General features: G+C 40.7%; 1 protein-coding gene across 3 annotated transcripts; it reads left to right on the top strand.

Moving 5' to 3' along the window:
- The first annotated feature begins 6,296 nt into the window (after positions 1-6,296).
- card14 (caspase recruitment domain family, member 14) lies at positions 6,297-21,041 on the top strand. 3 transcript variants are annotated; one of them, XM_061275006.1, is made up of 20 exons: positions 6,297-6,617; positions 7,091-7,228; positions 7,309-7,634; positions 9,689-9,847; positions 9,934-10,053; positions 10,618-10,743; positions 11,632-11,736; positions 11,842-11,973; positions 12,439-12,536; positions 13,604-13,662; positions 14,780-14,864; positions 16,262-16,478; positions 16,831-16,957; positions 17,775-18,015; positions 18,097-18,160; positions 18,226-18,346; positions 18,452-18,613; positions 18,927-19,045; positions 19,440-19,555; positions 19,961-21,041. In XM_061275006.1, exons 1-20 carry the CDS (start codon positions 6,401-6,403, stop codon positions 20,166-20,168), a joined length of 2,940 nt encoding a protein of 979 aa, XP_061130990.1. In that variant the 5' UTR covers positions 6,297-6,400; the 3' UTR covers positions 20,169-21,041. The 3 variants fall into 3 exon arrangements, with proteins under 3 accessions (XP_061130990.1, XP_061130991.1, XP_061130989.1); XM_061275007.1 differs by having other exon boundaries at positions 11,845-11,973; XM_061275005.1 differs by having other exon boundaries at positions 6,298-6,617; positions 11,632-11,775; positions 11,845-11,973.
- The last annotated feature ends 366 nt before the right edge of the window (positions 21,042-21,407 follow it).

A 21,407-nucleotide genomic window follows, 5' to 3' on the forward strand; every position in this document is an offset into this window, starting at 1 on the left:
CATTAACGGAGGAGCCTATTTTGAAATGAAATAGCCTCGTGCGTATAGCCGCTATCATCAGTAGCCACCCGCAAACTCCCATGATCCTCAGCTCGCAGACTCCATGAGCCTCAGCAAAGTGTTGTGGCAGCCCCATGTAAAACAATCACGTTTCTCAAACTCGCTCCCATAAAAGTGATCGGAACCGACTAAAGACTGATTTAACACATTGGTGCTGCTTATTTATGATTCCGTTGGATATTGATCCGTAAACGTACTCGAAAACATTAACGGAACAGCCTATTTTGAAATGAAATAGCCTCACAGGTACAACAGCTATTCAGTGACGCCCCCTGACCACGGTTGCCGTAATGCTGGGAAGCGATGCGACCTTGTAATTTACTAGTTGTACTAAAACGTTTTGGCAGAGCGCTGTATACAACCAGTATGGATCAACAAATTCATCCATTGATCCATATAGTATAAGGCGCTCTGCATTATAAGGCGCACTGTGGTTTTTCAAGTAAATTTCAAGTTTTTAAGTGCGCCTAATAGTGCGGAAAATGCTTTTTTCCTTAGGGTCAATAGGAACCAATCTGAATGCAGTTTCAAATACTCAGTATTTGTTTGACATCTTGATACATTTGATAAAAATGGGTACATGTTTAGACTGCATATTGTGAATGACAAACAGAAATAATATTTCTCTGACATTCTTCATCAGAAGATGGCCAGAGAGTGGCCACCATGGATCTGCAACTGAATATGGACCACTGGAGACTCTGAGACTAGCTCCAGACCAGATGTTTCCATCCACTGTCCTTTCAACAAATAAATTGTACTTGCACAAAGCCACCACTACATAATTTAACCATATTCTAGTCCCAGTGAATTTTCACTCATGAGGGTAGCACAAAGCCGCCAAATTACACTTATCAATTAGAGTAATGTGAAATATATTGCAGACAATTAAAGAGACACAAAAGCCAAGATAGTTCATTTTTCACTAATTTGCCCAGTTTATGTATTTTTTTTTTTTAGAATGAAAATGAAAAAGGTTAGACTTAGACAATCACTTATCAATCAGAGTGATGCATCTGGAAATGTGACATATATTGCAGACAGACAGACACAAAAGCGAAGATAGTTCATTTTTCACTAATTTGCCCAGTTTATGTATTTTTTTGCTAGGAAAATAAAAAAAGTTAGCATTTTCTATTTCCCCCATTCATTTTGGAGAAACAAGGAAATAACAAATGCCTTTTGAAACGTCCACTTTTAATGTGGAATTGGGCAACACATCCCTCCCCTCCATGTCTTGGTTGATGATGTCACAGAAGGAAGCGATCACAATTGCCCCATTGGAAATTATTGTACAGACTATCGTTTAAAATGTGCGAAAACAGCTATCATTTGGCACCAAAAGGTACATGAACATGGGCTACTTATGACTACTTCAACAAATCACAAGGTTTAATCTCTCTGTGGCTGATTTAAGAGATATGATCAGCCTCTCTGCAGCTGAAGTGCTCTGTCACATCTGTCTGTTTCCTTTCACCAGTCACCAACATACACAAACACAACGCATTCCGAGAGGCTTTACATAAGCTGAATTGCTTATACGTCGTTACAGTATATTCAATTGAAATTGGTAAGGGTTCATTTGACTTACGTACATTTCCCCAGAAGTCCACGTATAGGGTACCACCTCCGCCGCCAATCCGAAAAATATGCGCTTCAAACGGCCACACTCAGCTGAAGGGTCGGCCTTCTTGCTGGAAGTCCGGTGCTCCTAATCAATAAGTCCACTGCCACTCTGTTCCAAAATACCATTAAATCACTTGAGTTATTTTTTTCCAGGGGGAAAATACTCAGCATAAGCAAATTCATATGAGTGGCTAATCTCATGCATGGATAATCGGTATTGGCAGCATAAAAACTTAATTGGAACCCCTTTAATTTGTCTAAAAATACCAATGCACTCCATACTATTTTTTGGTATCTCACAACATGTAAAAAGTTAGACAAAAAGTCAAGGTCACATTTTTGACCTCATTATGTCTAAACATTGTGACATTTCACCTGTTGACTTCCGGACCCTATTTTCATGCCTGTGAGATGAGTCTCTTCACAGGAGAACTGCTCTTTTGTATTTCTTTTATATATAATTCTCCCCTCAAACTTAGATTGGGAGATCAATGGCTTGCTCAAGGGTACCTCAACAGTAGTCAGAAAGCAGACTAGCATCTCTTTTTTTTTCCTCGCAAGGGTTATGGTTATTTGTCTAGTATCTAATGCGGGGGTAGCCAATTAGTTTTGCAAAAGGCCACGTGAGAAAGTCAAGTGAGAAAAAGCATGTTGCAATGTCCCGAGACCCAAGTGAGGATGAACAATTCAGAAAATGGATGGATGTTGTGTTTCAATAAATTACTATATGCGTAGATTTGATATCTATTGTTACAATTAGTAAATTAATGTTTTTTTTTAAAAACAATATAAGCAGGCGTTTAAAAAACAGCTGTACACTTTGAAAAATTATAACGTTAATTTTGTGTCCTAAACGCCAAATCATATTAGTTGTTCTTAATCAGGAATCCCAAACATAATAAGTAGAACATTTTGATATATTGATTTGCAGCGTTAGTAGTCCAAATCATGTTGGCCTTGTTTTCCCTCCAACATGCAGGAAATAAGAATGTTGCTCACATTTTGGACACAATTTTGTTTGTCATATTTGAGGGGGGAAATTGTTGCTTGAGCTGTCGAAAAAAATCGCAAAATCCAGCCAAAACGTCATTAGGTTGTATTGCAGACACAATTTGTAGCCTTGCTCACGACCTTGCTTGTACTTCTGTTCACATGCGTGAACTTAAAATAAAAGTGCAACTTTTAAAATACAATCACAACCCAATTTGCACTTTTCTTTCACTGTGGCTGGTGGACACGGCGTATGTGTCCCCCGTGGCTGCACTTTGTCCAAGTCTGGCCTAATGGGACAGCCTTATGTTCATTTGATTTATGTTTCTGGGCAAGGCATATTTTTCAGGACAACTCTGGTTGAAGTGAGTTAGGTGGGTCCAGTTTCCGTTCATACACATGTAGTTGAAGTAAAACAATTTATTATTATCTTGATTATTTTTAGATAATCTTAAAATATGCTTTGGAAAGACTTCCTCCTCTCTGTTATCGAGTTTTCCCATAATTCAGCAATGACTGTGTACCTGTTTCCTGAACAGATCGTCTGTTTGTTTGCATAAATCATTCACAGCACAGTAAATAGTTTGCTCACTGAAGGATGGGAAGTGAGCAACCAAAATGAGAAACCTGAGAGTCTAGGGATTGATTTATTTATAAAAAGCTTCCGTAGCTCATTCTCAGAACAGCATCCTCAAATTTCCTCTTAGATTTAATATTTACAGTACAGAGAAAAAACAAAAGGGGAAAAGGCTCAGGTAAATTTAAGCTTGCTATTTAAGTCTTTAGGCCAAGCATCACACCTATTAACATTCGTTTGAAATGATTATCAACAACAGACTAAACTAGACTTAATATAGTGTGTATAATTTTAGTAAATTATTCTCCTGCGTATCAGCCGCGCTGGATATGTAAATCAGCCCATCTAGCTGCGGTGAATATCTGATGGCACTTGTGCTAAAAATCCAGACAAATGTCACTTGACCAATGAGCAAATCTGCATTAGATGAGATCATAAGTGCGTGTGCAGTGTGTGCAGCGTGTGCACTGTGCGGTGTGTTAGCAAGAAAAATGCAAATGATGGACAAAAACATGCTCGTGACAGAGTTGATGTGCATTAATGATATTTGTCGCATGTATACCTGCACATAAATGGTTAGTAACACATGAGTACTGTAGAATATATCTTTTATTCAGCTAAATTGAGAGTGCCATTGCATTCATTGGGAGCAGTGATGCTCACTTTCTAACTTTCGCTTCTTTGGTTCTGCCATGTTTGATATCTTGGGGTACATTTCTTCTTTGTCTACTTTTGTCCTTTTTTGGTGGAGCAACTGCCTTGATCAACAGTAGTACGTAATAGAGGGGTAGCTCTCGCTGGTGTTAAAATTAAAAAGTACACACTAAATACACTCATGCAAGCATTGAAGTGCGAACCATATCCTATTCTATAAACTTTTTTGTGAGCCAATTAAAAATTGACCAATTGCGGCCCATGGCCCGTAGTTTAGACATCCCTGTCATTTTACAGCAGCGCCAGTCCAATTTCCTCATTTCAACAAGGACTTTGCCCTCGACTGTTGTTTCCTTGTCAGCTGTCTGGAATGTTTGCTTGGCTTCATTATGTCAAGTGAATGGAGCTGGGCAACCAAATGAGGCTTGGACCAGGGTTTATTGAACAAACTCAAAAGACAAACTATAGATGCTCGACTAGGGACGTGGATAACTGAACAGAAAAACTAGAACAGAACAGACTGGAGACTAGAAACAAGAAGACACGAGACAAGAACAATCCGACAGGGAGTAACATTCAGACAGGACTTAAATACATGACATATATTGTGAGCACAGGAGGGGAAGGGCGGGAAGAGACATGTGAACCAAAACTATGACATTAAACAAGGAAACAAACTTTGACAGATCTTGACAGTACCACACACACCCCTCAAGGGACGACTCCCGACGTCCCAGAAAGAAAAAATCCAAAACTGTCCAACAAGGGGCGGGAGGGAACGGGGAGACGGCCGCACGTCACATGCCGCCAAAGGTCGACTGGGTGACGCTGGATCCGCGCCGCCGGAACTGGTGACGGCCGCAGCATCCGTGCCGTCGGAACTGGGTCGGGGGGCGGCCATGTGCCTTGCGCCGCTGAAGGCCGACTGGGTGACGGCCGCTGGATCCGCGCTGCCGGAACTGGTGGCGGCCGCAGCATCCGCGCCGTCGGAACTGGGTCAGGGTGGCGGCCGCATGTCACACGCCGCCGAAGGCTGACTGGGTGACGGCCGCTGGATCCACGGCGTCGGAACTGGTGACGGCCGCACCATCCGCGCCGTTGGGACTGAGTCGGGGGGCGGCTGTGCGTCACGTGCCGCTGAAGGTCGACTGGATGACGGCCACTGGATCCGCATCGCCGGAACTGGTGGTGGCCGCAGCATCCGCGCCTTTGGACCTGGATTGAAGGGCAACTGTGCATCTTGCGTCGCTGAACTGGGTCGGGTGGGGGCCGCTCGTCACACACCGCCAAAGGCCGACTGGGTGACGGCCGCTGGATCCGCACCGCCGGAACTGGTGGCGGCCGCAGCATCCGCGCCGTCGGAACTGGGTCGGGGGGCGGCCGTGCGTCTTGCGCCGCTCGAGCCCAGCTCTGTGGCGACCATCCGACAGTTGCGGGAGTCGGCAACAGTTCGTCCAAGCGCTGGCCGCTGAATTGGTCAAATTGTTCTGTCATGAAGTGAATGGAGCTGGGCGACCAAATGCAGCTTGGGCCATGGTTTATTGAACAAACTCAAAAGACAAACTATAGATGCTCGACTAGGGACGTGAATAACTGAACAGAAAAATCAGGACATAACAGACTGGAGACTAGAAACAAGAAGACATGAGACGAGAGACGAGAACAATCCGACAGGGAGTGACACGCAGACAGGACTTAAATGCATGACAGGTATTGAGAGGCAGGTGACGGCGATTGCATAGATCGTGAGCACAGAAGTGGAGGGGAGAGCACACAGACACCCGGACCGAAACTATGACGTTAAAACAAGGAAAACAAACTGTGACAGATCTTGACACATTAATGAGGAAATACCAAGGCAAAACTTGTGAGGCATGTAATTTTAGAGTTAGATAACCTTCATCTATGCAGAGCTGCAGAGCTTTTTTAAATTATGTATTATGATGTACAGGAAAACTGGTCACCTAACGTGTGAGTAGATGAGACATTCAGTACATGTAGTTGTTTGTAACAACTGATGTAATTGGTAGTAAAACACAAGACTGATACAGGCCAATCCCACATTGTTTAATATTGAAAACATGATCTGCTTTGTGTTTGTATGTCATCATGTAATTTGTGATCGCAACCCAGTGTTGGGATTTTGTCAACTGTATGTAATCCGCCCCTACTGTGGAGAAGACTTGTGTTACAGGTCTTTCCACATGCCCAAAGACCAAAAACCACACATGCGCGCACACGCACGCACACGCACACACACGCACACACACACACACGCACACACACACGCACACACACACACACGGTCGCGCATACTCTACACTTGATTTGCTATAACACCTGACGAACACCTAGTGGGTGTGGAGAGACTGTGCCTTTCTATATCATTGGCCTGCCTCTTTCTGTCTCATTGTTCTTGTCTTGTTCTAGTAATGAGTCACCGAGCAGCGGCAGCCGCCAGCAGACATTGTTGTTGATTTATACGACACAATCATGATGGCAGGAGAGTGTGTGCCCAATGGGCCTGACTTGAAGGGAATGGGTGAAGAGGAACTCTGGGAACTTATCAATGACAACCGCCATCGGCTGTCCCTGGGGGTACGGCCGTGCATTCTGATCCCGTACCTTAGGCAAGCCAGGGTTCTCACTGAGATGGACGAGGATGAGATCCTCTCCAGCCACAACCTCACCAATCGCTCAATGAGAACAAGTAAGATGCTGCTGTTGTACAATATACTATAATATATACATATATATTTATATATATATTATGTAATATGTCTTGTCACCGTGGAATAGTAGGAAACACAATTTTGATCTCTTTGTGTGTCTTGACGTGAAGAAATTGACAATAAAGCAGACTTTGACTTTGACTTGTATTACCTGGTAAACATTGTGCTTCATTTTTATAAAATGAACCTTTCACCTCCTCCCTACTTAAAACTTAGACAGACTTACTGTAAACTTATGACTTGTAAGTGTAGTTATTGCAAATACATTCTAAAATTGCTCTCTTTTTTCAATTAAATTAAAACTTTATTTTCATCTATTGTCTGCTGCCATGAGAATTTATTCTCAATTGCCTGACCTGTATAACAAAGTTCAATAAAGTCAATCAGTAATCATTATGAACCCCCCCCCCCCCCCCCACACACACACACACACACTGTTTGCTGTTTCCAGGCCATATGATGGATCTGTTGCGGACCCAAGGTAGGAACGGTGCAGTGGCTTTGCTGGAGAGCTTGATGATCCACTACCCAACACTCTACACTCAAATTACTGGACGCAAACCAAGCTCAGAACCCTCAAGATTCAGTGGTTTGTCAAATGTCCGCTAGTGCCAATGAGTTTTATATTCCATATTGCTTACTTACCCTATGTCTTGGTTTTCTGCGCAGGCCTGATAAAGTATTCTGAACTGACTGAATACCTTATCAGAGCAGTAAGCGGGATGCAGAATGAGCTTTCGGAAGCTCGCTCTGATGCTGGAAGAAAGGGTGCTCGCTGTGCCTCACTTGAGTCTCAGCTTCAGAAGATAATGGAGCGCGAGGAAAAGTCCAGATGCCTTCAGTTGGAATATGAACGCATACATAGACACTTGTCTTCACTGCAGGATGAAGTTACACAATTGAAGGACGAAAAGTGTGATTTATATGTCCGCTATACTGCAGCCATTGAGGAGAAATCAGCTGTGAGCATGCGCCTCCATGACCTCAACTTGCAGGTTGGTAGTCATCACTGTTTTTGGTTAAAATAGACCAACCCTATCATACACCTGATCAAGGTTTGTGATGTCACTGGAAAGTTATCAAGTATTTGCCTCCCACAATTATGGTCTAAGAATAGCTTTTTGGTTTTGGGCCAATTCTTCTGCATTGTAATCTCAATAATGTTGCATTTGTGTATAAATGCTGTAGCAGTACAAATTTGAGTAGTGGCTCAATTAATGATGAGTTATTTAACATGATGACAATGTTGTTTTTCTCAAAATACATGGCATCTAAAAAAGCAAATGAAAGTATGTTCACAACACTACCAAGAGGGCAAATAATCAACACAATATTATTTAATAATTCACAATAAAACTCCTATTTTCCGGACTATAAGATTTTCCGGCTACTTTTTGCACAAGCTTTGAACCCTGATACACTCTTTGTGTAGCCCGTATCGCATTGCCAACCTTAACCCTGTAAGTCAGGGGTGTCAAACTCATTTTTTTCGCGGGCCGCATTGTAGTCATAGCTTCTTTTGGAGGGCCATTATGACTGTCAACCCAAATAAATGTATGAGCACCTCATATTACATACAGTAAAAGCTGCAGAACAAACTGACAAATAACTCGTTTTCAAATCAGACGAGTAAAAACTCGTCAAATAATAAAAAAAAAGATATTATTAAAAGTGAAGACGATTTGCAATTCTAGTAATGACACACGAATTTGAAGCACAATTTGTCTTCGCGGGCCACATAAAATGATGTGGCGGGCCATATCTGGCCCCCGGGCCTTGAGTTTGACATCGGTGCTGTAAGTGATCCCAACATAATTAGTTGTGTGTTGCTAGTGTTCCCTGCACATAAAGTTTATTATAATCTTTGCTGAGCTTTATACATGTTTGTATGTTTGCAGAGCTCCTTCATCTCTGTCAATAAATGTTATCTTGATAAAAGGTATGCGTCCCCCAAAGAACCATCTCTTTCCTGACAATCCTCTTTGTGTATATTCTCTCACAAATGGTAATTAAACATTAAAACACCTGCGGCTTATAGTCCAGTGCGGCTTATTTGAGCGAAACAAGATTTTCCCCTAATTTTAGCTGGTGCGATTTATAGTCCAAAAATTACGGTATGTTTTCACTACCCGAGTCTGATAGTCAAAATCCTGAGGGAGTATTCGCCAGTAAATAATGAATTACGACGATTTAATGTAAAACTAAAAACAATGCACTGACAGGTTGTCATTTTGCCTTGCTCAATAGCAAAAGTGCTGTATAAACCTACCTATGGGCGTTCTGTCATTTAAACATCACACCTCAAACTCGAATGTCGAGCAAAAATGTACACTTCTGAAGCCAAATCTGTCCAAAACTATTCTGTGTTTTATCATTTCAGTCAACCTTTTACTCATGTCTGAAAAAGTGTTTTCAACAAAGTGGCTCTTCAGAAATTTTTGCTGTGCATAGCAATCCGCGCACATCATCTTTTGTGGTTGCCCCAGATTACATACTGTGATAACAAGGTCTCTTTAATTACAATGTATTTGTCTTGCATGGGCTTCCCTACTTGCATGGGTTTCTTGTGGGTACTTCAGGTTCCCCAACATTCCAAAAATTGTTGTTTGATTTAACGTCGCTCGGATTGGATAGCAACCAGTCCAGGGACTCCCCTGCCTTTTGAGTCATTTCTTCCAAATGATGTCAAATCAAAATTTACTACAATTAAGCTGTAGGAACCTTCCATATATGATCAGTGGAAGCACAATAAGCCTCCGTGGCAAGAGCTGTGAATACTTATGCGCATACAGTTCCTTAGTATTTTTTTTATTTTATTTTAATAAAGAGACAATTTGCTGAAACAAATGTAGTCATGTAGTAGAACAGTTGTTCTTCAAAAGAAACCGATAAAACTTCTTACAGATGCAGTCTGGACAGTACGTGTCGAGTGGATAATCACATTGAAAAGTCATTTGCGACTACCACTGCTGTTGTTGTTTTGTACCTTGAGATGTAACAGTGATGTATCACAATTGTCAATATTTTGTCTCATCCCTACTTACAACAGATATATCAACTGCAAACAGAACTGCAAAAGGCCAAAACAGAGAGTGACTTGCAGAAGCAGCGCTCTCTGAAAGCTTTCCCTGTAGCTGAGGAGTCTCAGCTGCAAGAGGAAGTCAGGAGTCTGCACTGCCAGTTAGTCAAGATTGAGAAACTGAACCCAGTGAGAAAAATACTCAAAGATTCTTTTAGAAGCCATCATTATTTTTATCTGCAATGTTGGTGTTTCATCGACTCTCACTCTGTCAGGCTCATCAGGATATTCTGGCTCAGGACCTGGCTGAGGCGAAAGATAGCCAAGTGGAGCTCGTAGATCAACTCAAGCGATATACGGAAGAAAATGAACAAATGCACAGAGAAAAACAAGAGGTGAGTTCAATTGCTGTGACTGGAACTAGTGTTTAGAAATTTGATGCCTTCAGAGGTTTCTTGTTCCAGCTAACAGGTTGTTAGTAGATATTTTGTGGCTTGTGAGATGGAATATGTCAGTCAGGATTCTAGGAGTTCTTGCTTAGCAGCTACTATGTTTCCTCGAGACAGACAATGAAGCTGACAGACAGACGTAGCAGCTTTCTGTTTTGAGGTAGGCAGTGAACACTTGACTCTGCAGTAATGAAATGGAGGAACTTGTCCTGCAAATACATTTGTCACCAGTTACGTTTCGTTTATTTATTTCAAACATGTGAAAAAAAGAAGAATAAGCTTATTGTACACAATAAAGGACATGACAAAATACATGCATATACACATACAGACGTACCTACATTCATACATATAACATATAGCCGCAAAAGAACCATAAGTCACATTCACATGTCTGAAAAGGAGTAGGAAGAAGTATAACTTATACACAGTTATACACGAATGAAGTTTCTCTTATCAAATGTTATGTCTCTATAAAGTGACAACTACATTTTGTGTATCATTGTTCAGCTTCTGGATCAGAATGAGTGTCTGACCCTCCAAGTGAAGCAGCTGACCCAGGACTGTAACGTGCATCAACAGACGAGCACTACGATCCAGAACCAGATGAGAGAGCTGCAAACAGAGAGAGACCAAGTAAGCAAGACTCAACAATGTAACTATTTATTGGACACTGTAAATTAAGCTGAAATATAGATGACACTTCCCAGCTCACCCGGCACACAAAGAGTTTTTAACACTATTCCTTTTCTCAAATACAAATTAAATTGATTTCTTTCCTTTTTTAATGTTTTTTGTTTGTTTGTTTGTTTGTTTGTTTTTGCTTCATTTGCTCTCACTGTTTACATGTTCAAAATAAAGGCTTATTCAGCCAATCAATCAAAAAACACACTAAATTAACATGTGTAATTGCAATTGGTAAAATGTTTCCTACATGAAAGAAAGCAGAAAGAAGCAGCCAACGACAGCTTCAGATTTCTGACAATTATGTTTGCAGGTTTGAATAATACAACACTTAAAATCACCCAAGAATTACTCAATTTTCCAATTTGATACTGTGAATCAAAATACAATAACTAATTGATGCAGCAGTCAAAACCATAAACTAGCAGTCTTCATTAAATTCAACCATTGTGAAATCTGTGATTTCCAGCAAATAATCAACTACTCACTTCAGTCAGGCGAGGTTCACTTGAAAGTAGCAGCCATTAAACAATTTCTAAATAAGAGAACACTGGTTAACAAATTGTAGACCCATCTCAAATCATCCCTTCTTAAGAAAGATTGTCAAGAAACTGTTCAACTCTGAATTTTTTTACAACTCGAATGGGCTTTTTATCAACCTTCAATCTAGTTTCTGTCATCATTGTATGATAAACGATTAAACACTGACACTGGGAAGGTGTCAATGCTAGGCTTATTGAATGTTGTTCGATACTGCTGATCGTAGGTTATGGTTGAAAAGGTTGGAAACCTTGGTAGGATTGAATGTAACTGAGTTGCATTGGTTTCCCTGCATCCTAGGCATACCTTTCCAGAAACAAGGCCCAGACCCAGATCGCCCGCATCCTGGCTGAGAAGGACATCTTGAGGTCTCAAATGATGGGTCTCCAGGAGAGAGTCTTTTATGTGAATGCCAAACACAACATAGAACCGCAGAGCTCTAATGTAATTTTGGACTAAAAAAGCACTCGCAGAGCAAAATAACTTCTAATGACATGCCATTTTCTTAAGCAGAGTGCTGTTGGCTGGAAGCATCATAGAGTCAGCTCTGAAGAGTCACCGTTCCGAAACAGACGAAGACTTTGTCGCATGGATGCAGTTAGTCCTTTACCTTTGGCTTCACTGAATCCCTTTACATTGGAGGTACAGTATGTGAATGAAAGTTAAGTTACTGTCAGAATTGGTGTTCAAAATTACCCAAGAGTTGTCAATAGGGTAAGCAAAGGGTAGTAAGTAGATTCCTTAAGTAGATACCTGACTTTGGTGTGCCTTTAATTAAGCATATATATCAGAGTTTTAAAATGTTTATGTTTATTTACACTACCGTTCAAAAGTTTGGGGTCACAAAATTGTTTGGGTGACCCCAAAACTTTGAACGGTAGTGTATATATTTATTTAGATAATTATTTATAGATTATATATATAATCTTCTGTGTAAATTTTTTCATAATATATATGTATACTTATATTCATAGATTATATATAATCTTATACAAATATAAGATATAATTTATAATATTTCATTCATAATATTTTATTATAATAATATTTACACTACCGTTCAAAAGGGAGTGTATATGTGTGCACATATCAACATTTATCTTGAAGTGTGAAGATGCAGTGGCAAGCGTCCGATCCCGAAATGCAGAGCCTCCCAGTCCTCAGTCTCTCCGCAAAAGAGAAAGATCTCTTTTTGTAAACAGCAGGTAAGTCTGCGTCTGTGAGTAAAATCTTACTGGGTTTTGGTTATTTAAAAGTAAACTATTAGCTCAAAGGCCCCTGGCAAAGTTTTACAAACACCTGACAAATGGCAGGAGTTCAGCATGTCTTCGTTATATAATGACAAAGCAACGTGTCAATGACGTGAGAAGATAATTTATTTTCCTCTGCAAACAATGTGATCATCTTGGCCAGTCAAACCTGTCTGAGTTGCTGCAAATGCCTCAGACTCAGCACGCACGTGTTTACCAAACTGAATTCAGTTTTACATCTGGAGGGCACTATCTGAACATCTCAATTCAAATTGTTTTCAAATCCGCTCGCTTTCATGTGTAGTAAATACATTTTTTCATCACATTTTATCTGCAGTCTTTACGAACTCATTGCATAAAGAATCATCAAATGCAGAGTCAGAAACTAAGTACAGACTGCAGGGATATCTGATTCAAATCAGATTCCTTCTCAAATTCAATTTTTAGGGCTGGCTGTCCGCATAATTTTTAGCAAATATCCAAATTGGATTTGACTTGGTTCAGACTGGGTCAAATAATAGAACCATTTGACGGGCTGTTGTTCCAACGACTTTTGAACGGAGGCGTCGTTCACCATGCAAGGTGTTTGACGTCATATAATTGTGCCTGTAAAAATACTTTCGGGACTTTTTTCAATACATACCCTTGAGGTTTGCTTGTATGTTGCAATCTACCCACAGTCCGATAAGGCAATCCTCCTCTTTCCAGGGACCGATGTTTTCTAATTCTGCTATCTGCGATATACTTTATATTCTCCGCTGTTTGATTGTTGCCTATGTGACAATGTGTAACTCCATGGTCAAGTGGAGTCAACGTGTGAGCCAAGAGTGCTATATATAAGGATAGCCAAACAAGGAGAAAACTCTCAGTAGCACAGTGGGCTAGCTTGAGTCACCTATTTAATTGTGTGCCAAAGTGGCCTAATCTAACAGTATGAAGTTGAACTTCATTGTGTTCGTGTGTTAATATGTGTGGGTCTGTGAAAAATCTGATATCATCTCATGTGTTTTATTATTTTGCAGCCCGGATACAGTGGAGACTGATGATTCTTCATTGGACGATTTTGAGTTTCTTCCCACAGGTGTGTTTTGTGTTTACATTGACATTCCTTTTGTAACGCATGTGATTTTGCATGGACAATATCAATCCTGTTTGGAAAGTATCTCATTCTTGAACCTTGAAAGTTTTGTTAGACTTGTGGTTTTTCGACTTACATGCAAGAACCATATTTCGAAACTAAAACCTGACTACTTACCCCCTCCCTTCTACTGGCCCCAATGTCCATGCAATATTTCAGAGGCACGTCAATCAGGACATCCTAAGGTGGATCACAACCACCCCCAGTTACTTGCCACCGAGGAGATTTTTACCTTTAGACCCCAGACTCTGCTTCCTCATGGGATGGCATAACAGGGGAATCGAGGAGCTCTATGATAATATTTTCCCCACGGATTCACAAATGTACTATCTTGAGGTCAGCAGCACCCAATGCACCAAAATAGTGGGTATTCCGAACTGCATTTGTTGCACAGTCAACCTATCCACCCACTTGAAGGCAATGGAAGGCAACCCTTTGTTCACTCACGGTAAACAGCAATCAATGTACATATTAGCGCTAAGTTGTGGGGCAATAAGTATGCTCACACCTGCTGAATGTCTCTTACCTTGAGCAACTCCAGAGTGGATGAGAGTCCAACCTCTCTCAAGAGAACTGGTACGAGAGCCCAAGCTGTGTATGGACTCAAGCTCGACTGTAGCTAGTCGCATTTTTTCTGCCTCGCACACCAGCTTCCCTGTCAAAAAGATGACATTCCACACCCCTAGAACCACCTGTTTTTGATGGATGACCCTTCCAGGGTTATCAAGCCACAACTTCTAGGATCACTGAGACACAACCCTTCCACCAATACATGCAAAGTGTACAAACATGAAATATAACAGCACGGTGGATCCTATCGCTTCACATGTCTGCCTCACATTGACGACATCCAGTTTGTGGGAATGTCTCTATGGAGTTTGCTCGTCATCCCTGTGCTTGCACATGTTTTCTCTGGATACTCCAGCTTCCTCCCACATTCCAAAGACAACATGTTAGGCTCAAGTCTTCACGAAGTGACATAATATTAAGGATACATTTTTTGTCCCCACATTGAAACAACATTGATGTCAAATCTTTCAACACCATCTCTTCTGTTTAGTGCTGACAGAAGAAAAAACTCCAACAAGAGACAACCAAGAGACATCAAGACAGTGTGCGTCTGCTGGGAACAAAGGCACATACAGGTGAGGCAGTCCTACAACAGTCACATGACTCTAGGCATCTTTTAACCATTGATTTTATTGGTCAGTCACCCAACTACAAAATATATTGTAAGAATTGAAATCTAAATTTTGAATCTTGAAACATGGGGTAATAAATAAACACTTCACAGTTTGTTAAAAGGCAATTCTCCCCAGTAAAGGTTTTCACAGGGATTATTGAAATGATACAGTAGTCAGAGCGGAATAACGACGAGGCTGACGTCAGGGCGCACGCGCGGCGATGTTGACAAAGGACGAGGAATTTGATCGATGGATTTAATGATTTAGAGTGCACAGATGGTTTGATAACATTATTGCTTATATAATAGTTATTTGTTATATAATATTTATATCGTTATATGGGCCTGTGGAATATTTTGAAGTGCAAGAGCCGTCAGCGGCGCGCACGCATTGTTGACAAAGGACGATTGATGGATTTAATGAATTGGAGTGACACAGATGGTTTTATTAACGTGTTATTTATGTAATAGTTTTTTGAATAACTCTGAATTTTACGTCAGGGCCGTTCTCAGCTCTTAGTTTGTGTTTATGTCACGTTAGCATACCTATCGTTTAGCCTGTTGTTGCTCACATGTTGTTGCGACGCTGCGTGAGCAGCGCGGCGGTTGTTTACATAAAGGACAAAAATTGACTCGACAGCTGCTGCTGACACGACGTTGCGCTGCTGTCGTCACTTGAAATTCAAATTACAGTAATCCCTTGCTACATTGCGGTTTGTTTATCGCGGTTTCACTTTTTTTTTTTTTTTTGAACATATATAAGTCGCTCCTGAGTATAAGTCGCCCCTACACCCAAACTATGAAAAAAAATGCGACTTATAGTCCGAAAATTACGGTATATGAACTATATATAGTAATCCCTCATTGATTCCAAGACCAAAAAACAAACCCGACCTACTTATGAGACACTGTATGAGTGTCAACCACGCATCCGCAGTGCTACCTCGGAAAATGGATGGATGATGGACATCTCTGGTTGCACGATGTGCCTCAGAAATAAATTTTAGCCTCTTTGTCAAAGTTCACAATTAGCAATTTTGCATCTTAGTTTGTGAGTCAAAATTCACATTTTGCGCCTCAAACAATCACAATGTTCATGTGGCAAAACACAGAGACCTAATTGGGCATGAATTCCCCCATTTGTGGAACAGCCTTCCGGAGAACCTCAGGGCTACAAAGAATGTACTCATTTTTAAGAAGAGGCTCAAGACCCACCTTTATGAATGGATGAATTAATGGATGATTGATTGATAGATTAATTAATTAATTAATTGATTGATTGATTGATTGATTGATTGATTGATTGATTGATTGGTGAATGTGCTTTACTTTTTCTTATTTTCTCTAATCTTTCAACAGCCTGGATAAAAATGCTGTACCTCCATTCCTCATGCGTTCACGTCCAAAAGCAATGCGCATTAGTGGCCGCATAGTCACCATTGCCTTCCAGGGAGAGGCACTGCTAAGTCAGATTGCAGTGGTAGGAGGTAATAAGACTGGAGTCTTTGTGCATGAAGTAATAGAAGGGAGTGCGGCACATACTGTTGGTATCACCCATGGAGCACAAATAGTGGAGGTGACAGATTTAATTTATTATTTTAATTATTATTAAGTATTTATTATATGTTTATTCTTATTATTATTATTATTATTATTCCATTATTATTACTGTATCTGAGGTGTTTAACAACACACTGATCTAATTTATTATTTTAATTATTATTAAGTATTTATTATTATTATTATTATTATTATTATTATTATTATTACTGTATCTGAGGTGTTTAACAACACACTGATTTAATTTATTATTTTGATAATTATTAAGCATTTATTATATGTTTATTATTATTATTATTGTTATTATTATTATTCCATCCATTATTATTACTGTATCTGAGGTGTTTAACAACACTGATGATTTGCAGGTGAGATACCAACAGGACGAGAAAGCTCTAAAGATGGTGTTGGAGGATTCCACTTTAGAAGAAGCTCTGTGGGCACTTGGTCAGGTCACTGGTCTCTGCCATCTCTCTTTGCGTCCAAGGCAAGATGGTATGTCCCACAGCATGTGCTTGAAACCCGTGGCTTGGCATTGTCTTGTTTGCCTTTTCGGTAATAATTGTCACGGATACGGGGTGGAAATGGAGCAGGGCGACCAAATGCAGCTGGGACCAGGGTTCATTGAAGCAACTCAAACGACTCGGAAAACTGACATGACTTACTGACAAAACCAACGACAAGACTGACCGACAAAGACGTGGAACAAAAAGACAGGGTGACACTACCAAAGACTGGAACCAAAAACACATGACAGTACACATCAATGCTCCGACAGGGAGTGACACACAAAGAGGACTTAAATACAAGACAGGTAACAAGAGGCAGGTGAGAATGATCGCACTGATCATGGGCACACAGGAGGGCAGGGGCGAGCACACAGACACACGGACAAAACTATGACAACATGGACGTAACCGGGGACGAGTCGTGACAAATAATGATGCCTTCATAGATGTGCAAAGCAATGCAATGCCACTCTGGAAGTTCATTGTGACCCATCATCACCAACCCTTGCTTGTTTTGTTGAATGTACAACCCAAATGTATTCTGACATTTATAGTATTACTACACAAATCTGGATCTGGTACAAAAGTTAATCCACCAAACGGTGGGTACATCCGTGACACAGTCTCAAGTACAGTGTTTCTGCCATTATTTTTTAGGTACATAGGTAAGTATAACAAACACTATGGAGAGTCACTGAAACGTCAACAATTCCATTAATTAGCTTCGACTTTGTTTGACATTTTTTTCACAACTCAGCTCACTCATTTTATAGAACTTTGTTTTCTTTCTGCATTTTCTCCAGACTATGAGGCATTGCTTCAGCAATTGCAGGACAGTGAGATATCATCAGGTGACTCTTTCTACGTGCGCGTCAACGTGACCATCCCTGCAAGTCACAAAGGGACACTGAATGTATCTTGCAACGACATTCTACATGTGACCAACACAAGACCGACAGACACCGAAGACTCGTGGTATGCGAATCAACTTCATCCTTGCCAGATTCTGCCCCTCCACAGTGGATTAGTACCCAACTACTACAGGTATTTATGAGCCATATGCAAAGGTTCTAGGGATCAAGCGTCATTATCAGTCACAACCTTCTTGATTTTCTGATATCACAGAGCACAACGACTTCTTATTCGAGCTATTGAAGAAATGACCTTTCAAACATCTAACTCTCAAAAGGTAAGAGTGATTGAATAAGGGGTAAAACTGCACAGCTCACTAATATATACTACTTCCCTCTTCAGCAAAGGCACATGATGGATCAGAATACTCAGAAAACAGTGAGGATTGTCAGCACGGGTCGCCAAGGCCGAAACCCTCTCTGGGTCAGTGTAGAGAATGAGAAGAGCAAGAGCACAGAGTCGGGTACAGAAACACAACATTTTACATTTTATAACAAAGGAGAATTTATACACTCAAAGTTTGTAATAAATGTTTGCATAAAAACACTGTATACTCCCTTACACCTAGATAAAACATCAGCACCCAGAAGTCTAACCCTCATGCCCTACACACCGGTCACACCCCACTTTCCACCCATCTGTCGACCAGTCCTGTTACTACCATCAATCCTGGGGCGCATCCTGGATAAGAAGATGGCAGAATGGCAGGGCTTTGAGATTTGTGAACCTGGTAAAAGCCATTTATTACATAATTCATTAAAAAAAAATCGAACAAACTCCGATTCCCGAAGATCATCGTAGACGGGGGACTGGCCCTGAACCGGTTGCTAGCCAATCGCAGAGCACACAGAGACGAACAACCATCCGCACTCGCACTCACACCTCGGGGCAACTTAGAGTCCTCAATAAGCCTACCATGCATGATTTTGGGCAGTGGGCAGAAACCGGAGTGCCAGAAAAACCTACGCAGGCATGGGGAGAACTGGGGGTGGAATTGCATCTCTGTCTATACATTTAATTAATGTGTTTGTTGCAACTTGCAGAGATGTTGAGTCCCACTGAACATTCAGCCCGAATGCAAAAGTCCGAGCTCCTGGAGGAGTGTGAGCAGGGAAGCAACTGTTGCTACACTTTGCAGTGTGTGGAAAAAGTCATGAAGAAGGTTAGTGTTTGTCTGTGTATACAATATGTATGTATGTATGGAGACTTTTAGGCTGACTAAATTGCGTGCATTTACTATATCTCCGTCAAAGTTTCCCTGCTGGGTCTTAGATGTATTTAAAAAAGTAACTGGTGAACAAACTAATGATGACTAGTGATAGTAGGAAGAGCATAGGCATGACAACAACTCGCTTGACTGACTTAACTTCCCTGAGTTTTCAGAGGGTGTTAATAATGAATCTTTTAGGAGGGTTTGTGACCCTGTTGAAGAAACTGCTTACACACAATATATCAGTAAACACACATATGCTAGACTCCAAGAAAGGTATAAAGATCCATCCAAAGAATCCTTCATTAGCCAATGTTCCATTGTTTGTTTCTTTTTTCCTTCTTAGGGTATACATTGCGTCTTACCTCTTGGGCTGGATTGTGTACGTCGTCTGCACAGGGCAGAAATCTTCCCTATCATCATCTTCATCGGCCAGTCAGCACGCAGCGCACGCAAACTCAAGTACCGTTTCTTCCTTCTTCATCCAAACTAAGAGTATTTAAGAAATGACGTTAATGACTAATTGATACCATTACACTGGACATGGGTTATACTAAAGCCAGATATTCAAATGCATATTTACACAATTGAGTGTTTCAAGGTCATTTAAAGTTCATCCATCCCTCATCCTTTTGACAGCCAAGGTCACACCATAAATTTGTGTGTTAATTATCTGGCTGAAGCCTCCACCTCAACTAAAAAAAGAAAAATCATCTGATGAACATGATTTTAGCATAGTATCAACATTCTATGTTTAAAAACCATGTAAATTCAATCTATTATCAGCATGTAATTTTAAACGGTATACTGTATACTTTAATACTAATGTTAACTATGATCTTGATTGATTGATTGTGCACCTTCTAGGTCAAAGCTTCACCGTCTCAACTGGTCTGAGGAGCATCTGCTGGAGTGTTCCAGAAGTGAGGAGACGCTGTTGGACAAACTGCCGTGTTTATATCACCGGGTGGCTCCTGACTCATGGTGTGACCAAACTTCACTACTGGCCAGGTTACGCACCATCATCTGGGAGGAGCAGAGGAAGATTGTGTGGGTGGAGCCTGATCTGTTGTAAATGAAACAATAAACAGGAGAAGATTTTAAATTTGCATTTGCTAGTTCTAGATAATTACAAAAATATATCAGAGGTACAAAACAAGGTGTGCTTCTCAAATGAGCACTAGACAATTTTTTTCCTCAAGTCACAAATTTCATGAATAAACTATTCTGCCATGTGTATGAAAGGCCTGGTCTGTGCAGATTCTCCAATCGACTTCAGCGTATCACTTACGCACTCATGAAATATAAGAACTCTGGATGGAGCAAAGTCCCCTGTCAAATGTAGCGGTGCACACATTCTCCGAAAGACTTAAGCATCTTTCCGCTTCTCTGTACGCTCGTCAGGGGGTTGTGCTCAGAACTAGCACCCCTTCAAACATAATGCACGTAATGTATTCCTTTTGTGGTCCATTGATGACTGCCAATGCTGACTCGTGCTAGTCGTTTGGAGTTTGTCTGAAAGCACAGTTCACAACATCTGTAGTCATTCTAATAGTGGCAATGAGTTACATTTTGAATAACTTAGTTTCGTTTGACTGATAAGATGCCAGACATGAAATCCACAGTTCTGTGCTCGCATGCGTGGTGGGAAGCATCGGCAACGCTTAAAACAATGGCAAGCTCACTAACTGTAAAACTAAACGGAACAGCTCCAAATAAAATGTATTATGCCAAAAGGTTAGAATTTTTGTGTTCACGCAGTGTGCAGCCACTCAGAGGAGTAGGTCGGGCTAGGGCTACGTAATGTAGAAATATGTACTATTCTCCATTCACCAAGTTTAGTGGGCATTTTGTATTTTACCTTCTGATGTATCGCTGTACAGTATATTGTTCATTTGTGTGAAATAAGTGTACCCTACATTTAGTAAATGTTGATTTTTTTGTATGAGTTGTATTTGCTTAAACTGTAGTACATACCACAGAAGTGTCAGTGTGATGTTATCAAAGAGCGATTCGTCTCAAAACTTACTATCATCTATAACTAATATATATTCTTCATTGTATTTTTTATTTATACATGTTGGTATTATGGGTTTGATACCCCACCCCCCTTGTAGTGTCCCCGACGACCTTCTTGCTTGGGGCCCCAGGGGACTCCTGCGACGCCACTGCACATGCTCCTTCAATGTAGCTCAACCACGAACCACATAGTCAATAGGGACTATCGCTATATAACTTCCGAATCCATACACGTCAGTTTCAAATTTAAAGTAAATTTATTCCAAATAGTAATTCTCAATGTTTGAAAATCTAT

The sequence above is a fragment of the Syngnathus typhle genome, linkage group LG3 (genome assembly GCF_033458585.1).
Source record: "Syngnathus typhle isolate RoL2023-S1 ecotype Sweden linkage group LG3, RoL_Styp_1.0, whole genome shotgun sequence".
Lineage (NCBI taxonomy): Eukaryota > Metazoa > Chordata > Actinopteri > Syngnathiformes > Syngnathidae > Syngnathus > Syngnathus typhle.